The sequence below is a fragment of the Motacilla alba genome, chromosome 1 (genome assembly GCF_015832195.1).
Source record: "Motacilla alba alba isolate MOTALB_02 chromosome 1, Motacilla_alba_V1.0_pri, whole genome shotgun sequence".
Lineage (NCBI taxonomy): Eukaryota > Metazoa > Chordata > Aves > Passeriformes > Motacillidae > Motacilla > Motacilla alba.
In genome coordinates, this window is record NC_052016.1 from 113,791,193 (window position 1) to 113,809,609 (window position 18,417).

Consider the following 18,417-nt stretch of genomic DNA (forward strand, 5'->3'; position numbering starts at 1 on the left):
TCTATCTATCTATTTATCTATATCATCTATCTATATCTATCTCTCTATCTCTATAATCTATATCTATCATTTATCTATCTATCTATCTATCTATCTATCTATCTCTATCTATATCTATCTATATCTAACTATCTCTATAATCTATATCTATCATTTATCTATCTATCTATCTCTATCTATATCTATCTATCTCTATCATCTATCTCTATCATTTATCTATCTACCTATCTCTATCATCTATCTATCAATCATCTATCTATCATCTATTTATCTATCAATCATCTATCAATCATCTATCATCTATCTATCTATCTATCTATCTATCTATCATCTATCTATTTATCTATCTATTTATCTATATCATCTATCTAAATCTCTCTATCTCTATAATCTATGTATCATTTATCTATCTATCTATATCTATCTATCTATCTATCTATCTATATCTATCTATCTATCTATATCTATCTATCTCTATCATCTATCTCTATCATTTATCTATCTACCTATCTCTATTATGTATCTATCTATCTATCTATCTATCTATCATCTATCTATTCATCTATCTATCATCTATCTCTATCACCTATCTATCAATCAATCATCTATCTATTATCATCTATCTATCTATCTATCTATCTATCTATCTATCTATCTATCTATCATCTATCTATCTATCTATCTATCTATCTCTATCTATCCATCCATCCATCTATCCATCCATCCATCCATCCATCCATCCATCCATCCATCCATCCATTGAAAAGGCAGAGCAGACTGTGAGGTCAGGGAGTAAATGGCAGCATGCTAACAAGGCAGACAAAATCAAGGAGAAGTACTTTTCCCCTCCGCCCAGAAAGCAAAGGAAACACACTGACCAATCCTTGAGGAGGGTATCTTGCTGAACATACGTAAGGAAAACATTCCTGAGAGTCACTCAGGAACACCAGGTCTGATTGATGGGATGTCAGGAGTTGTAAATCATGGGGTCACAGGGAGAGAGAATGAGTGGAGCCATCCTCCCTCTTGCTGAATTGAATTCAAGAGTCACCATGGGACTGCTGTGCTTTGTGGATTGTACAGTCTTCAGGGAAGACTCCAGTACAGCAAAGCACGCGGTGATTGACTTATGTAGGAGTGAATCCAGAGCAACTTGAATCTGGGAGAGTGGATGTGGGATGTGTATTTATTTCCTCAAGCGAATGAAATGAGGAAATTCCCACCTTCTCCCTCACGGTATTATCGAAATCACAGGCAAACATATGCTGGTTTTGCCTTTGTATCTTATTATTTTTCATCACATTACTTCTACCACCAAAAGGTAGCTCAAAGGCAGCTGAGTGGAGTCTGGGTATCAAAGCCTACACATCTCCTTGATAAGGGAGATGTGTGGTCAGTCTCTCTGATGGGAACACACTTCCCAAAGCCCCAAAGAGGGTTTTCCTGACATTGTGCCTGGTGACAAGGAGACTCTGAGCCGCTGGACTGCATCAGTCTGGTCTGAAGGTCCTGTCAGGAATGAGGCAGGAAGCGTGGGGCTGGCAAACCCCCAAAAGCCTGGGGAGCACAGGAGTTTCACAACTTCAGCAGGGGAGAAAACCCCAAACCAGGGAGAGCCGAGGCACCGATGGGATGCCAGCAGGGAGTCTGGCCAATGCAGCAGGGCAAGGATTGCTGGGGGAGTGCTGAACCGGCACAGAAACTCCTGCACCTTTTATAGAACATAATTGCGTGCTTTATTGATATACACAGTAAAGCAGTATATAATACAATAGTAAGGCATATATTTGGTGAAATTTGGTATGTTGTGAAAAAAAAATGCAGTAAAACAGAAGTTTATAAAAATAATTAGTAAATGTTACAGTGTTGGTGTTAAAACACAATATATTATGATATCCAAGTAATAAACCAGTACTGAGTAACAATGAAATAACATGCCATATGGTATTTATGTATTCAACTACACTGATTATGTTTTACAGTTTAATACTTTGTCATTATAAGGAATATGAAATAATTCCCAAATTATGCTTAAAAAAGCAGCAATAAAGCTTTCAACTTTTTAAATACTTTTTGACAGACTCACTCCAAAACTAAGATCTAGAAAGTAAAACAAACAAAACAAAACCCTGATGAAAACAATCGTGCAATCTCTTTTTCCTCTGTAATTTTTCCGAAGAGAAGGTTTAATGTATAAGGGGGGGAAAAAAGAAGAAACCCATCTCTTTCTCAAATCGCATTTAAACCCTCTGATAAAAAAGGACATGAGAAACAGGGAGGGTTCCTATTGTAATCGAGTGTTAAGAAGCTCTTCGTTAGGAAAGCAGAGGTTTGAGGGGGATTGTACTTTTTTTTGGTAAATGATTAACGTTGTTATTACTTAAACAATGAGACCTGGTCACACAATGGACACGTGGTGATGATGTAACATTGTCATACGGAACCGTCAGGAACACCACAAAACCAAAGTGAGGTAGAAATAGCATGACTAGCCATGTTCAATGTTAACTAGCATTCAAAATAAAATCTTTCCCAAGTTTAACTACACTTCATACAAGAAGAGGTAACAGATTTTTTTTTTACTCTTGCAATATAAAGTCGGATGGTTGTGTTTCTATGTGTTTTATGGTAAAATTAAAACCTGGTTAAGAAAATGAAGTGGTAAAGCTTTTGCTGACAGCACCTCATACCCAAACCTCTCTCTCACAGAGCTGCAGTCAAGCTGGCTAATCTGTTTCTCTATCAGCTCCTCTCTCTCTCAGCTATTGTTAATTGTGCAGGGGTTACTGGTACAGAGAGGGGAAGGAGAAAGGAGCAGGGCCTTTGTTTTGGTGATAAATATTCATGGAGCAGTGTGACTACCTTCACCTGATGACCATCTGAGGCAAGAACAGCAGTAGCTCTTCCACAGCCTCTCCCAAAGGTGGCTTGCAGCACCGCAGCTCCTTGGGACGGGCTGCTGCAGCAGGATGAGACAGGACAGCGGGGAGCTCTGGGCTCCTCTCCCAGGGGCTCGAGGATCTCCGTGCTCGTTACCAGCCCTGGGAGCTGGGCAGAGCTCTCTGGGTACCCTACTTGTGCTTTGGGTCAGAAGCTGACCCCACAGGGGGCTGGGGGGAGCATCTCCCTCTTTTCTCCCTCTGCAGCAAAGGTGACAAAGGGGGGAAGGGCTGTCCCCAGGGTTCAAACCAGTAAGGCAATGTCTACGTTCCTTTACTAAAGTATCCAGGAATTTAATCAGCAGATTAATCACACTGGCACACGGGATGGTTGTTAACTTCTCTCCTTTCCTTCCTTCTTCTGAGTTTTTTCTTTTTTAATTGATTTTTTTTTGCAGGCTCTGTCATATAATGTGCTCTTTCATTTAATTATTGCAAACTAGCTTGTAATTGCTAGCTGCTGTCCAAAACCAGGACAGTAAGTCATGTAATTCTTAATTTTATTGGAAAGATAAAGTGTAACTACCTTCATTGGAAGTTCAGGTTTTTTGGTTATTTTTTCTAAGCCAGCCCTAGTCAGACAAAGCCAATGAGAAATGTAAGGTGGCCGTTCTGGTATCACTGCAGGAAATACTTTCCTTTTTTTTTTTCTTTTTGATAGGCAAGGAAAAGAACACAGGACATGAATCTCTCTGATACTGTTACAGAGCTGAAATGAAACTAAACAAATGCACTGCCTCAGTATATTTTTTTGTGGTTTTTTTTAAGGGGGTTTCTATAAACAATTATTTTTATAAAGCACACTTTAGTTTACAATCTTTCATTATAACTGTTATAAATTTTTTTTAAACAACCCGAAATGCGTTCCATATAAAGAAATGGCAAGTTATTTAGCTATCAAGATTTTACATGTAGTTCTCTTATAATTTTTGTACAATTGCATAGACGTGTAAAACCTGCCATTGTTAACAAAACAGTAACAGACTTAGGAAACTACTGAAATCTACAGTATAGTACCACTACCCTTCACAAAAATATAGATTTGTTTTCTTGTAAACTCTTACAGTCTAATCCTCTTTGTAGTATGAATATTATAAAAACCATGCGGAACGCCTGAAGTTGTAAAACACATCTTGCTATTCTAACACCTTGTCGTCGGTCATCACGGTCACTAAGGTTTCCATCGCTCTTCCCAGGTCATCTGCCATGTGGAAAAGGCTCCCTACATTGTGGCCTGAAAGAGAAAGTCAAAGAGGAAATTAAACAAAGAGGACGTGGCAGCACATGGACAGGGAAGCTTCACAGACCCGTCGTTCTCCAGGCGCGTCCTCGCCGCCATCCCCAGAGGAGACTGCCAGGAGTCCCCTGGATGAGTCCAGCAGGCTGTCATCAGCAAAAGCTGCCAGGTTTGTACAACGCTTTAGCAGCAACACTGGCTTGGATAGCTATGGCAAACCCCCCTGCAAAGCAGCCATCTTCCCCCTGGTGATGGAGCTTCATCATTACCAATGTTCACCAAAAGCAACAATTGAGTCCATTGACAGAAGAGATTCTGACTGATGCTGCAAGGTTTGAGCATCTAATGTTCTATCAAGGAGAAAAAGAGAAACAAACAGATCACCAGTAATTAACTAAATCATTAAAACCAAGAGATCTCAGCATGCCTTTGGATACCTGCAAAGACAGATACAATGATGGCCAAACGAAGCAACTCAGTTCATTCAATCATTCTTAAAATATCCTTTCCTTTTTGGACAGCGCTCCAGCCCAAACAAAGATACCACAATTATCAGCTAACTACTACGCAGGGGGTCACTTGAGCATTTCCCTTCAGCCATAACCACTCTGAAGTCCTAAGATGGAACAACCACAACCTCCTACACAGAAGTGATGAATAAACACACAGTGCAATTCTGGAGATGAAACCTGCAACTTCTCACACTTGTGTCACCAGTGCAGCAAATGGTGATGGGTGGTAAGAGCTGGCTTCATCACAATTAGAGATCAAATAAACTCAAGGATGGGGAGATTGAATTGCTAGAAGTTGCCATTCTAGCCCCTGGCACACCTTGTCTGGTCTCCCACTGCTGTTCAGAAAAGTGTCTCTCTCCTGCAAGTCCTGTGTGAGATTTCAGACCTCTATGACTGTCACAAATAATCCTCTGTCACCTCAAATGACAGAGACATCATGGCTTAAACAGCTGAACTGTATCTGGAGTCTCCCTCCTGAAAAAATATGACTGAAGACCGAGATCTAGGCAGCCTGCAAGGTGAGGATCCCAACCAAGGACTCAGTGTTCAAGATTTCTTGCAAGGACGAGGAGGAATGAGCAGACAGAAGGTCTTAAACCAAGCAGAAGGAAATTATACTCCACACAGCACATAATTGTATTACTGAACTCATCGCCACAGGCTGATGTGGAGGCCAAAGACATAAATGAGTTAAAAGAGGAGTTAGAAAATAATCGCTGTAGAAGGATTTATTTAGATGCAAAATCGTGCACGTGACCTCCAACTCAAGAAGTCTCCACGCTGCAGAGTGCCAGCAACTGAACATTTGTAAGTGAAGTATTACTCAATAAAACTGCATGTCACCCTGGCCTGAGGGGGTTTGATTTACTCTCTAGGAGCACTCGTGATAGAATATTTATCTGAGAAACACAGGAAGTGCAGTGCCATCTGCCCACAACTCTGGTTCCCAGAAATGCTTTGCATTAGTCTGGATGCTGAGTCCTCACCATGGTCCTCGAGGAAGAGCACCCAAATGAGGGAAGGATGTGACCAGGACATCCAGGATACACCTTCAATGCAGTCCCTGCCTGTAATTTGCTGGGGCCTGACTGACCACTGCACACCTACATGGTGGCTTCCCCTCCTGACACAACTGCAACAGGAATGAACCTTCCCTGTGGGGAAAATCAAACTCACCATCCTCCCCCCAGTGCTTGTCTATGGTGGTAGTCATGCACTGCTGACATTCCTACAGAAAATCAGAGCCTGGAGTGATCTCAGTTCAGCAGCTTTTATGGAATAGAAAATAATTACCTTAGAACTAATCAGAGAACCACAGAAGGGTTTGGGTTGGAAGGATCTTAGGAACCACCTAGCTCTAACCTCCCTGCCACAGGCAGGAATGCCACTCACTAGACCTGACTGCTCAGGACCCCATCCAACCTGGCCTCAAACACTTCCAGGGGTGGGGCATCCACAACTTTGGGTGACCTGTGCCAGTGTCTCATCACCATCAGCTAAGAATTGCTTTCTAACATCTGGTCTCCACTTGCTCTTTTCCAGTTTAAAACCCCTGCCCGTTGTCCTATAATTATCTGCCCACGTATCTGCCCTCTCCCTCCCTTTTGTAAGCCCTCTTAAGGTACTGGAAGATCTCCCCAAAGCCTCTTCTCCATGATGAACAACCAACCTCTACATTCAAATATTAGGGTTTTTTAAGGTTGTTAGAGTCCTTTTTTAATTTTTTTTTTTTATTTAGCACTGATGATACAAAACGAGGCAGGATCTAAACAAGAACTATTCAAGAAGCTGTCCACTGGACAGTGAGCTCTGCTGTGACACAGCTTGCCAGATGGCAATACAAAAAATACTTGGTTCTGGTATCTGGTGACAGTTTGCTAACTGCACTAATGTGCAAAGAAACAGATGCATCAATCAGCAGTTTCATCCATATATCATAAATGTATAGCCATCCTATTCATCTGAGGCAAAACCTTGTAATTTCCTCATCAGCATGACAAGTAACTGCGTGTGAAAGATTCCTGCCAAGTTTTGGTCAAAACATAGTTTCTTTTAAAATAAATGTATCCCACCACATTTATTTTAGCTGTAAGGGATAATCTCTGTCACTGGCATCTCAAACTGAGATCAGTCCTGCAACTTACACCATCACAAGTGAGAATCTGACAAAGCCATTTGAAATCAAGAACACATGGGGGATGCTGGTACAAACCAGCCGAGCTGCTCTACTCACCTGCAACTCTGAAACTCCATGACTTTTTGGGAACATTCCTCTCTGGTGTAACCAGAGCAATGCTGTGTCTGGGTAGGCAGCTGTGAGAGGCTGCCCACGGGGTGATGGGCTCGCATTTGCTGTGATTTGCTGTTTCTAGAAAACTCCAGGGCTCTTCAGGATTTCAACACTGCTCATTCCCAGGAGGCCTGATCACCCTTTTGTAGGCTTAGAACAACCCAGACTGCTAAACTGCATCCTGAGAAACTAATACTATTTTGTTCTGTTAAAAAGAGTTAGGTCTAGAAAGAATAACTTCAGCCAAAAACACACACAAAAAACCTTTCAGATATATGCCACAGTAGGTATAAACTGTTACACTGTTCAGGCAATTAGAAGTCCTTGTGGATCCATGAATCCCTAGGTACTTTTTGGTATTTAAAAATTACAGAAATGTCCCAATAGTACTCTTCTTCTTTATCTGTTAATTGGTGTCATATTTTTGAAATAACCATGCTTTGAATGTGATCCCCCTCCTCAAAAGCTGCCCAGATGCATGCAGCAGAGATTAAGGAGATACAGCTCCCTCTCCCCCACAACATCAACACTCCCTCTCCAGCTCAGGTCTTCATTTCCTCTGCATAAAAACACTCATGTCTGCTCCAGAGCCAGGTTAGAGCTCAGAGCACGACCACAAAGCACTGCTGCCTGCAGTCTGGACTGGCAGTGCAGCAGCAGCAGGGGGACCACGGTCTCCAGGACAGCCCTGGGGTGGCAGCAGGGGTCAGAGGAGCAGCTGGGGGCTGTGCTCCAGCCACACAACTGGCAGACCCTCGGCTGGGTGTCCCTGCACTGCCAGCAGCATTTGTGCCTCTCTTGGACATGGGAGTAACAGCCAGGTTCACTGAGACTGCAAAGAGCTGAGGGCAAAGGACATGATGATCTCCTGGTGCTGAACGTGCAATGAGTGCATGCTTCTGTCATGTCTGCACCTAAATGAGTGTTTGAATTCACTGCTTCCACAGGGCTCTGCTGCTGCCACTGAATGCTGCTCACTTGCCCTCTCTAGTACTGAAATGTAGGACGTTGACATTTTTAATTAAGAGGCAAATGAGAGAAATACTGTCCTAAAAGCACTTAGAAAAATAAGAATCAGAACTTTCCATTTTTATTCATATTTCTAAAGTAATGCCATCAAAGAAGGCATTAATTCCATTCTTCTTTTTTTTAACATTAAAGCTGAGAAAGTCTTATCCGTGCTTGAGGCACTGATGCTGCTATGTAAAAAAAAACCAACTAGTAGACACTTTGAAATGCAGCAATAAAGCTCAAAATGGACATGGACAGCATTAACTTCAACTTATAAAATCCACAGCTGCCATTTGCTTGGGAAGCAGAAGACACCTATTACTGCAGACACTACCTACCTCACTTCTGGTCACACAGACAAGGATGTGTTTCACATCTGCTGAATGTGCTTCAGAGACTCTAATGGAACCAAGGCCCATGGGTGTGGGCACAGTAACAGAACACCAATCTTATACTGCAGCTTGTCAGAAAAATAAATGTGCAACATTCAGACTTGAAAGAGTGGATGGAAAGTAAATTGAGAAATCCCAACACAATACAGGGCCCTTTCTAGCAGAAGAGATTTCTATCCCTTTCCTGACAAAAGAAAAATCCTTCCTGTTGGTGACTTGGGTTTTGATACCCTTATTAATATTGAGTAATGCCACAAAATCCATGGGATTACACACAAAGACAATACCAAATGTATTGTCCAAATACCAAAACAGCAAATACCAAATGGAATCAGAACCTGGCCAGGTGGGTTTTAAACCACAGGATCTGCCTTTTCATGTACAGACTCACACCTAAAGCAGAAGCTGTTCTGTACCTTAGCTCACACCCTTCATAAGCAAGGGGACAATTGCATTTTATATTCAGCTCTCCAAGTTACTGAGGTCCTTCTGGAACCATTAGTGAGCACAAACTCAGCCAGAGAGTGCAGAGCAGTTCACTGAAGTCAATTTTTTAGGGTTAAACTGCTGGAATCAGATCAGGTAGAACATGCCAATATTTTTTTTTTTTGGTTAATTACTTGTATCGAGTATGCCCTCTGCAGAAGAAGCTTTTTTTGGAGTAATATGCATAAATATGAATGAGGACAGTGGAAATCCATGACCTGTATTTGCTAAATGGGAGAACAGTTTTCAGAGTATATGAGCTGAGAACAAGCAGGGCTCAATGTGAAGCATCTTCCATTAAATTTCTGGATTTGTACAGTCTGCTGATGCCATCTCAAGCACCCTTTTTTGAACCATATGAGAGGACTTGCCATTGAATGACAGACTCAATCTGCACCACAGGTCTCATACCTTGAAGCAGCTGAACCTGCCCCAGCACCTTCAGCTGAAGCAGAGAGCCTCTGTATTTTAAAGCACCACATCAGGACAAATCCTGCCTTTCCCAGGGCACCCTGTCAGTGACTGGGGGTTCACAGCAGCTCTGTTAAGAATGTTTCCACCAGCCCCTCCCTCTGTGGCAGCAGAAGTTTGCAAACCAGGTTACCCTTCAATTCCTGCTTCATCCACACCGAGCGTCTTCTGTGCAGAAAAGGTCATTTCCCAGCTACTGCAACTGCACTCAGGCAGTCTCTGAATATTTCACCTTTAATAATAATTTTCACTAGAAATTCATCTTTCAAACGCTGTGTCTGGTTGGCAAGTGAGGAGCAGCTTCACAGAGGAAAAATCAAGGCTCTGGAAATGCTTTCAAAGGAGCTGTGACGACGCAGTGCAAAATGCTTTCCCCCATTAATGAGCAGCGACACACAAATTCCAAAACCTATTTTGCATTAAACCAACCATGTCCAAAGTGCACGGGGAAAACCACGGCCCATTTGCATTGCTGAATGCAACACTGTGGAGCTGGTGAATGTTAGTAGCGTTCTTCTCTCTGCAGTGGTACACCAGGAAATCAAACCACCTGAATCTCTTATACCTCTCAACTCTCATATTTCTAAAGAAATATAAAAAAAAAGCTGTTTAATCACTGAAGATGATGGTTGGTATACTGGCACACGTATGCTTGTAAGCAGAACAGCAAGAGAGGCCAGCCTCCCTGTTGTGCTTACACACAAGAGCAACACAACATAAATCAGTGACTGCAGCAGATTTACTGAAAACATTTATCATTTAGAGGCCTAATTTCAATGTATTATTTTCTCCTCCCCGTTCCTGATTTTCCACCTCTGGGAGCACGTAAGAAAATGCAGAGCCCTGAGCTGACATCGTCTCCACTGAAAGTTGAGAGGTACACCACTGTTACAGTACAAATGGGGAATGCACTCAGCAAAACCAAACAAAACCCAAAGCAAAATAAAACCACCCCCACCCTCCAGCAAACCCAAGCAACCCCGTGCTGTGTCACACACATGCTGGGCACAGAAAGCAAGCTGTGACAAACAGAAGCCATGGCAGTGAGCCTGCGTCTCACTAACCTCTCTCACTGGCTTTCCAGGGGCATTTCCTCCTTTAGGAACAGAGAGAGGAAGTGGAATCATTGTCAGAAAGAAAGGGAAAAAAAAACCAACCACACATGAACATGTATTTTATACTGTAAAAGACACTCCAATTTCCATTTAGAAATGTAACATTAACAAATGCATTTCTGCTTAACGAAGACCAAAAGTGCACTGAAATCCACTGATGATTCTGAGCTGATTTATTCAACAACAGTTCTGCAACCTGTGGCTTGGTTTAACCTCTCAAAAACACTTAATAAAACTACTTACACCAACTTACACACCTGTCAGTTGAGAGTAAGGACCGCAGACAAGATCTGAACTGACTTTCTGAGCATCCTAATTAGCAAATTTGAGTGCTTCTAGCAATCAGTGTTAGCGGTAAAAAACATCTTCCCCAGTGTCAAATTAATTTACCCAGACACTTTACATTGTATTGTGGCCTACATACACTGAGGTATGCACTGACATACATGTGAAATATGTATGTGTGAAATATGTATATTTCTGTAGGTGTGAAATATGTATATGTGTGTACACACATATTTCACACCTGCAGGAGTACACTGGAATGCAACATGCTCACTCTGAGGATAAATATATTGCAAAGTCTGTTTGCAATGTGCTGACCTGCAAGCATGGTAAAACTGAGGGGGCAGAGGGAAAAACAAGAGAAAAAAAAATGTTCAAATAAAAAAAGGGGAAAAAGAGAAAGTATCTTATCATGTTCAAGTGCTAACAAAACGGAGTCCATAATGGGTTTAGCTGCACAGATGCTCCTGGCAAGCCTTCACAGCAGCCATACTTTGACCATGCTGATTCTTCTCAAACACTTCTCACAGCATATTTTGGATTCAGAAAAGGGAAGCCAGGGTGTTACTCAAGAGCAGAAACACCCCTTTGTCCACCTTTCCACCACACAGGCAGTCCCAGCCTCGCTGTCTCCAGAAGCAGTGTCCCACTGCCACTGTCCCACTGCTGGCAGCTCTGCCATGCCAGGCTTGCAGTCCTAGTGAGGAAGTCACTGCAGCAGATGCTGCAGGATGATCTGTGCCCCAGAGCTGCTGTAAATGATGCAATTTTAAATGATGTGTGGGACACCGGGGAGAGAGACAGACACATAAGGGAGAACACACCAGTCAGCATAACAGTAACCTAATTGCTGTTGAATTTTGCTCTATGGCAGGCTGTAGGAGAAGGGAAGAGAGGCAATAAACAGCTTTATAGGTATTTTACAAGCTGCAGAACAAGGGCCAGCAGCAGAGCAAGGCAGAGCAGAGGCAGCACAGGGGAGGAGAAGAGGGCAGAGGAAGGAATGGCATCATTGACCAGCACGGGTCTGAGCCATGGCTCCCACAACTCCAGGCGATGGAAAGGGCTGGGGCCTGGACAGCAGAGCTTACCACTTACAGAACAGAGGAACTTTTAGTCCCTTGCTGCCCCTCTCCCTCTCCCCAGCAGCATACTTCCTATTAAAAAAGGACACCAACAGGACCAATAACAACATGCTCTGCACATGGGTTTCTATTCTGCTCCTCATGGCATCTTGACTCCAGTGATGTCTGCACCACACGTACTGGTGCTGAGAGGTGTCACTTCAGTTCTGAGGACTCCACCTCCACAGGCCTGCCTAACCCTCTAGGACTTACACGTGTGTTTGCACAGCCTGAGACCTCCTCTGGCACTTTGATCAGGAGTCATGAATTCCCTAAAAAATGCTGTCCAAAAGGGGAGATGAGAATAGCTCACCAATATCAATCATGTAACAGCAAATCCTTGGAAAAGAAGATACAAAATCTATTGCATACTTTGGTCATTTTCTCAGTAAGAGCCCCAGGGTTTAGGTCAGCTTAGGGACTCCAGAAACTGCAGCACAGTTCAGCTTGGTTAAAAAAAGAGTCCTGGGAACCCAGCAGGAGATTAGCTTGGGAGAAGAAGAAAAAAGGAACTGCCTACAAACAAAATACTGGAGTTCTTAAAAATGCCTTCCTGTCTGCACAAGCACCTACAACTGCAGCTACCCAGTGTTTAATTTAAATCTACACGAGACAGACTGGATTCTGCTGGAAAATGAAAGCATTCAAAGGTAACTGGAGCAGCTCAGCACCACACGAAACAGCTGGTGAGGACAGTCTGTGGTGAGTAATCAGTCCTAGAATTTGTTAAATGCAGCAAAGATCCACGCTACTACAGCAACAGCTAATTTCTTCTGGAGGAAGATTTAAAAGGGTTTAATGGGTTTTACGTTATTTTCTTCTTTGCATATGAATGAATGCCAGTTTCTAAGTTTTAAGGCAAGGAGTATGGTTTGGCATAAATTGCAGAGGAAGAAGATTGTCTGTATTGCAGCAGTACTGAAAATTTGTGTTCTGTGAGGCATCCAAATACTGATACGCAATCCGTGGGTGCCTAATTTTCTATTATTTCTGCTCAAATCAACATTTCCTGCCCTTACAAAACAGAAGAGCGTTTCTTTTTTGTTTTTGTGTTTCTGTTTTTTTTTTTGAAAGCTACATGGCATTGCATCACAGGCAAAGGTACACAGCAAGTGACCACATCAAGCCTGAATGAAGAGGCACCACCAAAAACTTCATGCAGGAGCCTCTGCAGATCCAAAACAGAGAGCACAAAGCAACTACTGCACTGCCCCTGTCACTGAGCTCAGGAAGGGGACAGGCTGAGCAAAAGGGAGATGTGGGTCTGCAAAGAGCCTTTTTTCTCAAAACAAACAAACAAACAAAAGATCTGTTGAAGTTTTATTGAATTCATTATCACAGTCTCAGTTTACACCAGAACTGGGCATTATGAAACAGGGAAGACCTAGTCCACCTCACCACTGCTGAGAAGCTCAGCCAGATCAGCTCTGTTGAGCAAAAGGGGAGCAATAAGGGATCTCAGTCACCTGGGCTCCCTGTGGTGGCATCCAGGACCACAGCACAGAGAAGGTGACACAACCCAGGAGAGGCCAGAGTATCTCAAATGGAAGAGTATCTCCAGAATGCTCCACAGGACAGTAACTCCAGGGTACTCTTTCACTGACTCAGGAAAGTGTGAACAGTCTGCATCATGAGACATTTTGCTGTCAGAATAAGAGAAACTGCCTTATTTGCAGTGCTGAAAGTTGCTAGTTCCCCTGAGGGTGTTAGTCCCATTCATGACAGAGCCTGGCTGATGCACAAGTGAGAGGAGAAAATGTGACTGTTGTGTTTTAATGTGACTGAGATAAAAATAAAACTCCTAAAAAAGGGTGCTATTCTTAGTGCCACTCATTTATTACTGTGGGATCTTGTAATTTCACTGCACCGCACCACAACTGTGTTAAGCAATACCATGGAAAAATAGTGAGGAACAGTCTCTGTCCAAATGTTCTCACATTATGTCATGGCCTCTTAGCTCTTTTAAGCCACGATGGGCTAATTTCTAATCAGTTTTGGCTCCCACTTCTTCACTATCTCCCAGCAGGGGCCCAGCGCTGCAAATCTGTGAAGCTCTCTCACCAACTTCACTTAGTTCAGGAACTTCTGCCCCTAAATCCCTCCCTGAGCTTCATTCACAGACTGCATTTGCCACGAAACCATAACTGCAAAACTCAGCCTGGCCCACCAAGAGAGCCACCTGAAGTGGTACAACTTGTTCATCCTCAGTGCTGCAGGACAGATGAATTTGCCTTTGAAAATCCTGCCAATCTTACTCTCCAACTGTGAACCAGTTCCCTGGAGATTCAGTAGTTTGGGCACAAACACGGCGTGAAAATGTTTTCCTCTGTGGCCCATTATCGAGCAGGGTCAAATAAACCACTGAGGTGGCATTTGATGGTAGATTTCCAGTAAATGCCAGACCTCTGGCTTTGACATCTGCTTTGAGTTAGCACAGCAGCTGTTTGAAGCAGCTGCAGCAGTTGTGAATTTGCTGGGAGCAGCAAAGTAAAAGAGGAGTGGATGGGAAACCTTTTAGATTAAAAGGAAAGGAAAATTCCTTAAGGACGGCAATCATCAGGTGTTCAGCAGAATTTCTCTCTCCAGAAATTAAACGGCTTTTGGCACCAACAGCCAGCTGTGCAAGGAGCAGGAAAGTCCTGTTCTCCTTAGGAAATGCCAAGAACTGCCAAAAGGTTAAACTGAAGAAACAAACAAATGAAAAACCCTATAAAAGGTGTAAGGTATGTAAGTTGTTGCGTCTGAGGTCTGCTTGTACAGGTCCATGACACAATCTGTTTTGCACTTGCTTCTCTAAAATACATTTAAAATTATGTCATGAAGCCTGGATGCCCTTTTAAAATCAACTTTGTGCAGCAAAAGCTTGAAAAATATAATCTTAAGGAATCTATCTCCAGGTGAGTGACAATCACTATGGATTTTTATTGCCTTGTTTCAGAATTCCAAAGTAAGAGCCACTATCTGCTTTAGTAAACTCTTTCCCAGCCTGAGCAAGTCTTACTCTCCAGGTGCTTCTGACAATATTTAGGCTAAATATGTCTGTGATGCTCAACTACACATCTGTGCACCCAAGCACAAAAATTCAGTCCTTTTCTCTCTTCACTGCTTGTTCAGCTCTGAACTTTTCTCACAATCAAAGCCTTCAAAATCCCGTTTGCTTTTGTCATTTTGTTCTGAACTCCAAGTTGTTGTTATTCTAATAGCAACAGGACACCCTGAATTCTGTCCCTGATTCAAAAGGCCTGCCACTCCCTGGGCAGCCTGTTCCAATGCTTGACAACCCTTTTCCTGAAGAAATTTTCCCTAATATCCAATTTAAACCTCTCCTGGCACAACTTAAGGCCATTTCACCTTGTCCTACTGCTTGACACCTGAGAGAACAGACCCATTCTCACCTTGCTTCAACCTCATTTCAGGTACTTGTAAAGTGATAAGGTCTTCCCCCAGCCTCCTTTTCTCCAGGGAGAGAAGGACAACAAAAAACCAGATCCTCAGCTCCTCTATCACAACCTATTTCTGAATGGCAGACTGGGACAACTGCATTTCTGGTATCGGACAATTTTTCAATTTTACTTCATCAGAATCAATATAACCAAAAGTATTGTTTATAGATGTGTGCTACTGCTTGCTTCAGTTTATTCTTCTGCTCCTGAACACCTACTTCAGGTAGGTATTCACACCTGGAACCTGAGATGCAATGCAACTTGTGCTGGAAAGAAACAAAATGTCACTTGCACCATGCCCGAGTCTTTAACATTATGCTGTCTTCCCAGGCTGCTCTGCCAAACTACTTTCACTCTTCTGCAACTGCACTTTAATCTTCTGTTAAAGATTAGAAATCTGAATACAGATTACACCTCTCAACAGCAAAAAGGTTCCTGATTCAGGAGTGTGCTGAGACAAATCAACTCTGCTTCCTTTTCTTCTTCCTGCAGTCTTGAACATTTTACATCAGAGATGCCTGATGCCTGTGGAATCCGACTGGCCACATCTTGCATGGCACACTGAAAGTCTGCATGAGGCTGCAGCACACCAGATGTTGGATGTAAACTTTGTGTATGAAAGTTATCAGCTGAACATAGCTGGATTGTTAAATCGGGAATAGAAGAAAACTTCAGTAACAGAAGTTTACATGAGCTCCCGGCAGCCTCTATCAACTAATGAATGGAAATCCATTTGCACTGGCTTCAGGACAAGCTATTTCTTACAGAGAGCCTGACCATTCCTATACCTCAGCCAAAAGGAATTACACTAACCTGGCATTCATGCAAATACATCAAAAGATATATGCAGAACACAGAAACATAATTGAAGTCCTAATCTCTTTAGCCAAAACCTGGGACAATTCCCAAAAAACTGAACAAGTTTCTCTCCCAGCTGGACTGATCTTTTTGTGTAGGCCAAGGGAGGGGAAGAGGCAGATTCTGGCTCGGCCTGGCAGTGCCTCGGCCAAGACCTAAAAGCAAAGTCCTGAGGGAAGCCTGGCTCGGCTGGGCTGTGCCTGCTCCTGCTGCTGCTCCAGGAGCTCCTCTCGTGGCCTGGCTGAGGGGTCTCACACCAAAGGCTGTGCCCCTCCTCACCCACAGCCCTCCATCCAGCTAGACAGTATTTTTGTTCTCCACGGCTGCTGGTCACACAGGGAGGTACATAAGCTGCAATACCTTTGGCGGATGCTTGTGATCATCTCCTGTGTTTTCAAGACAGTTACTGACTGAAGGAACAAAATAAGGGAATGCATTCTTTCTCTCTGGCTAAATGACCACATTTTGCATTCTGAGAATGAAAATCTGAAGCTACAGCTTAATTTACAAAATTAAAATATTATCTGATCTTATCAATTTCACTTCTTTTTCCTACTAGGTTTTATGTTCTCTCAGTTTGTTTCATGAAGCTTTGTATTTTTCACTAATAAGATAAAGAAACATTTTCTATTCTCAGTGAGCAGAAGGTGATATCTAACAGACTGACCTCTACCTATTTATTCTAGACAGAAATGAACCACTCTATTTCAAATATCTCATTAAATTTAGCTTCATAAATTGCTCCTATTTCACTAAAAATTAAGCTTGTTTTTAAAAAGAAACACTGCCAGTGTCATCACCTGTGAATACAAATTAGATATCACATTTGGTGAATATTTTTACACATGGGATACCTACATGTGACTATGCAAGATCTATGTACAACATATTTACACTAATGATGGTCACTAATAAGAAAACACTGTGTACCTTCTGTACAAAGCAACTTTGAAAGTAAGTCCATTTTAATCTACATAGCAACACTAGGAAGAATTTTCATCTGTTGTCTCTCATAGCAATTATCTAGGGAAAACAAGGGCTGGACATATGACTTCTTTACATAATGTTGAGGTGGAGCTGAGTGCAGTTGACAATTTGTTGTATTAGACTTTATTCAATTATATCTTTCTAAATGATTCCATCTTTTGATTGTTATGAGATCTTATATGGCTTATATTGATTTTTATCCCACTGCTTACAGATGGTTTCTGGTGAGAGCTTAACTTGCTTTGAAAGCAAAGGATGGAGAAAACCTGACTCCAGTTTAGTGCAATGGTTAAAGCATTTATCTCCTAAAGAAGAACCCCTAGGTGATGTGTGAAACTTGTGCAAGGGCCCTGCAGGAAGTCTGTGCCCCCTGAAATCCACTTATCAGGCTGGCAATACCAGGGCTTTCTCTGGCCAAGAGGTTCATGGCTGAGCCTCTTTTCACAGCAACAGCCAATATCCCAAACTTCCCATCTCCTGCTAGGAATCTCAGCCATTTTTCTTGGCAGCAGAGTATTTTCTTCTGGGCTCAGAAAAGAGCTTAAATGAAAAAAAGGTTGGACAAATAAATCCTGCTAATACAAAAGCCTATTTTTAGCAAACAACAGGAATGAGAGGAATGGAAACACTGGAAGAAAGGCTGTGGCTGTGTGAACAAGTGCAGCCTACACTGCACAAACAAGCACCACGCTTGTTTTCCCTCCATGCCTCTGGACCTGAGGGCTACATGGTTGAGAACTTTGACTTAGAACTCTGCTGCAAACCTTGGAGAAGGATAAGGACAGAAGGAAAACGTGCTAAGACATGTACTAAAAAATAAATCATCGAGGGGACCAGCCAAAAAGAAGGAAAGCTGTGAAAAAAGGAACAAGGCAAAAGGGAAGCAAAGAAAATGCTTGGGGAAGAAAGAAAGAGTCTCACAAAGACATTGTCTCATCCACATATCTAGCATGGGCTACCTGTGGAGGCAGCTTAAGGTAAGGAGGAACAGGCTGCTCCTCCACTCTGAACAAGACAGGTTTCCCTACAGCTATTGTTGAAATGAAAACAAAGAGCAGAAAAAAGCCTGATACCAAAATACAACCCCCTGAAAACATCAAGGAACAGAAAGCACTTTCATATTCTTCCCTCTCATCTGCCACAGGCAGCAGTGCTCACCTCTGGAGCTGGGGAAGGAGTTGTTGAGCTGCTCCATCACTTCCTCCAAACCTGTGCTTGTGTCCTGGGGAGGGCTGAGCAGCTCATCCTCACCTGCAAAGCAAAT

The 18,417-nt window shown here is 42.6% G+C and overlaps 1 protein-coding gene across 17 annotated transcripts in view; it reads right to left on the minus strand.

Annotated features, from left to right (window-relative positions):
* Nucleotides 1-1,712: 1,712 nt before the first annotated feature.
* DMD (dystrophin) overlaps nucleotides 1,713-18,417 on the minus strand; it is a 1,161,005-nt gene continuing 1,144,300 nt past the window's right edge. For 10 of the 17 annotated variants that reach the window (XM_038157590.1, XM_038157575.1, XM_038157541.1 and 7 more), the window contains 2 exons: nucleotides 18,312-18,404; nucleotides 1,713-4,173 (listed from right to left, as the gene is read on the minus strand). In XM_038157590.1, the coding sequence (XP_038013518.1) occupies nucleotides 4,076-4,173; nucleotides 18,312-18,404 (191 nt within the window). In that variant the 3' untranslated portion in view covers nucleotides 1,713-4,075. Of the gene's footprint in view, nucleotides 4,174-10,405; nucleotides 10,438-18,311; nucleotides 18,405-18,417 lie in introns of all 17 variants that reach the window. The other 7 variants (XM_038157559.1, XM_038157615.1, XM_038157653.1 and 4 more) reach the window with 2 other exon arrangements.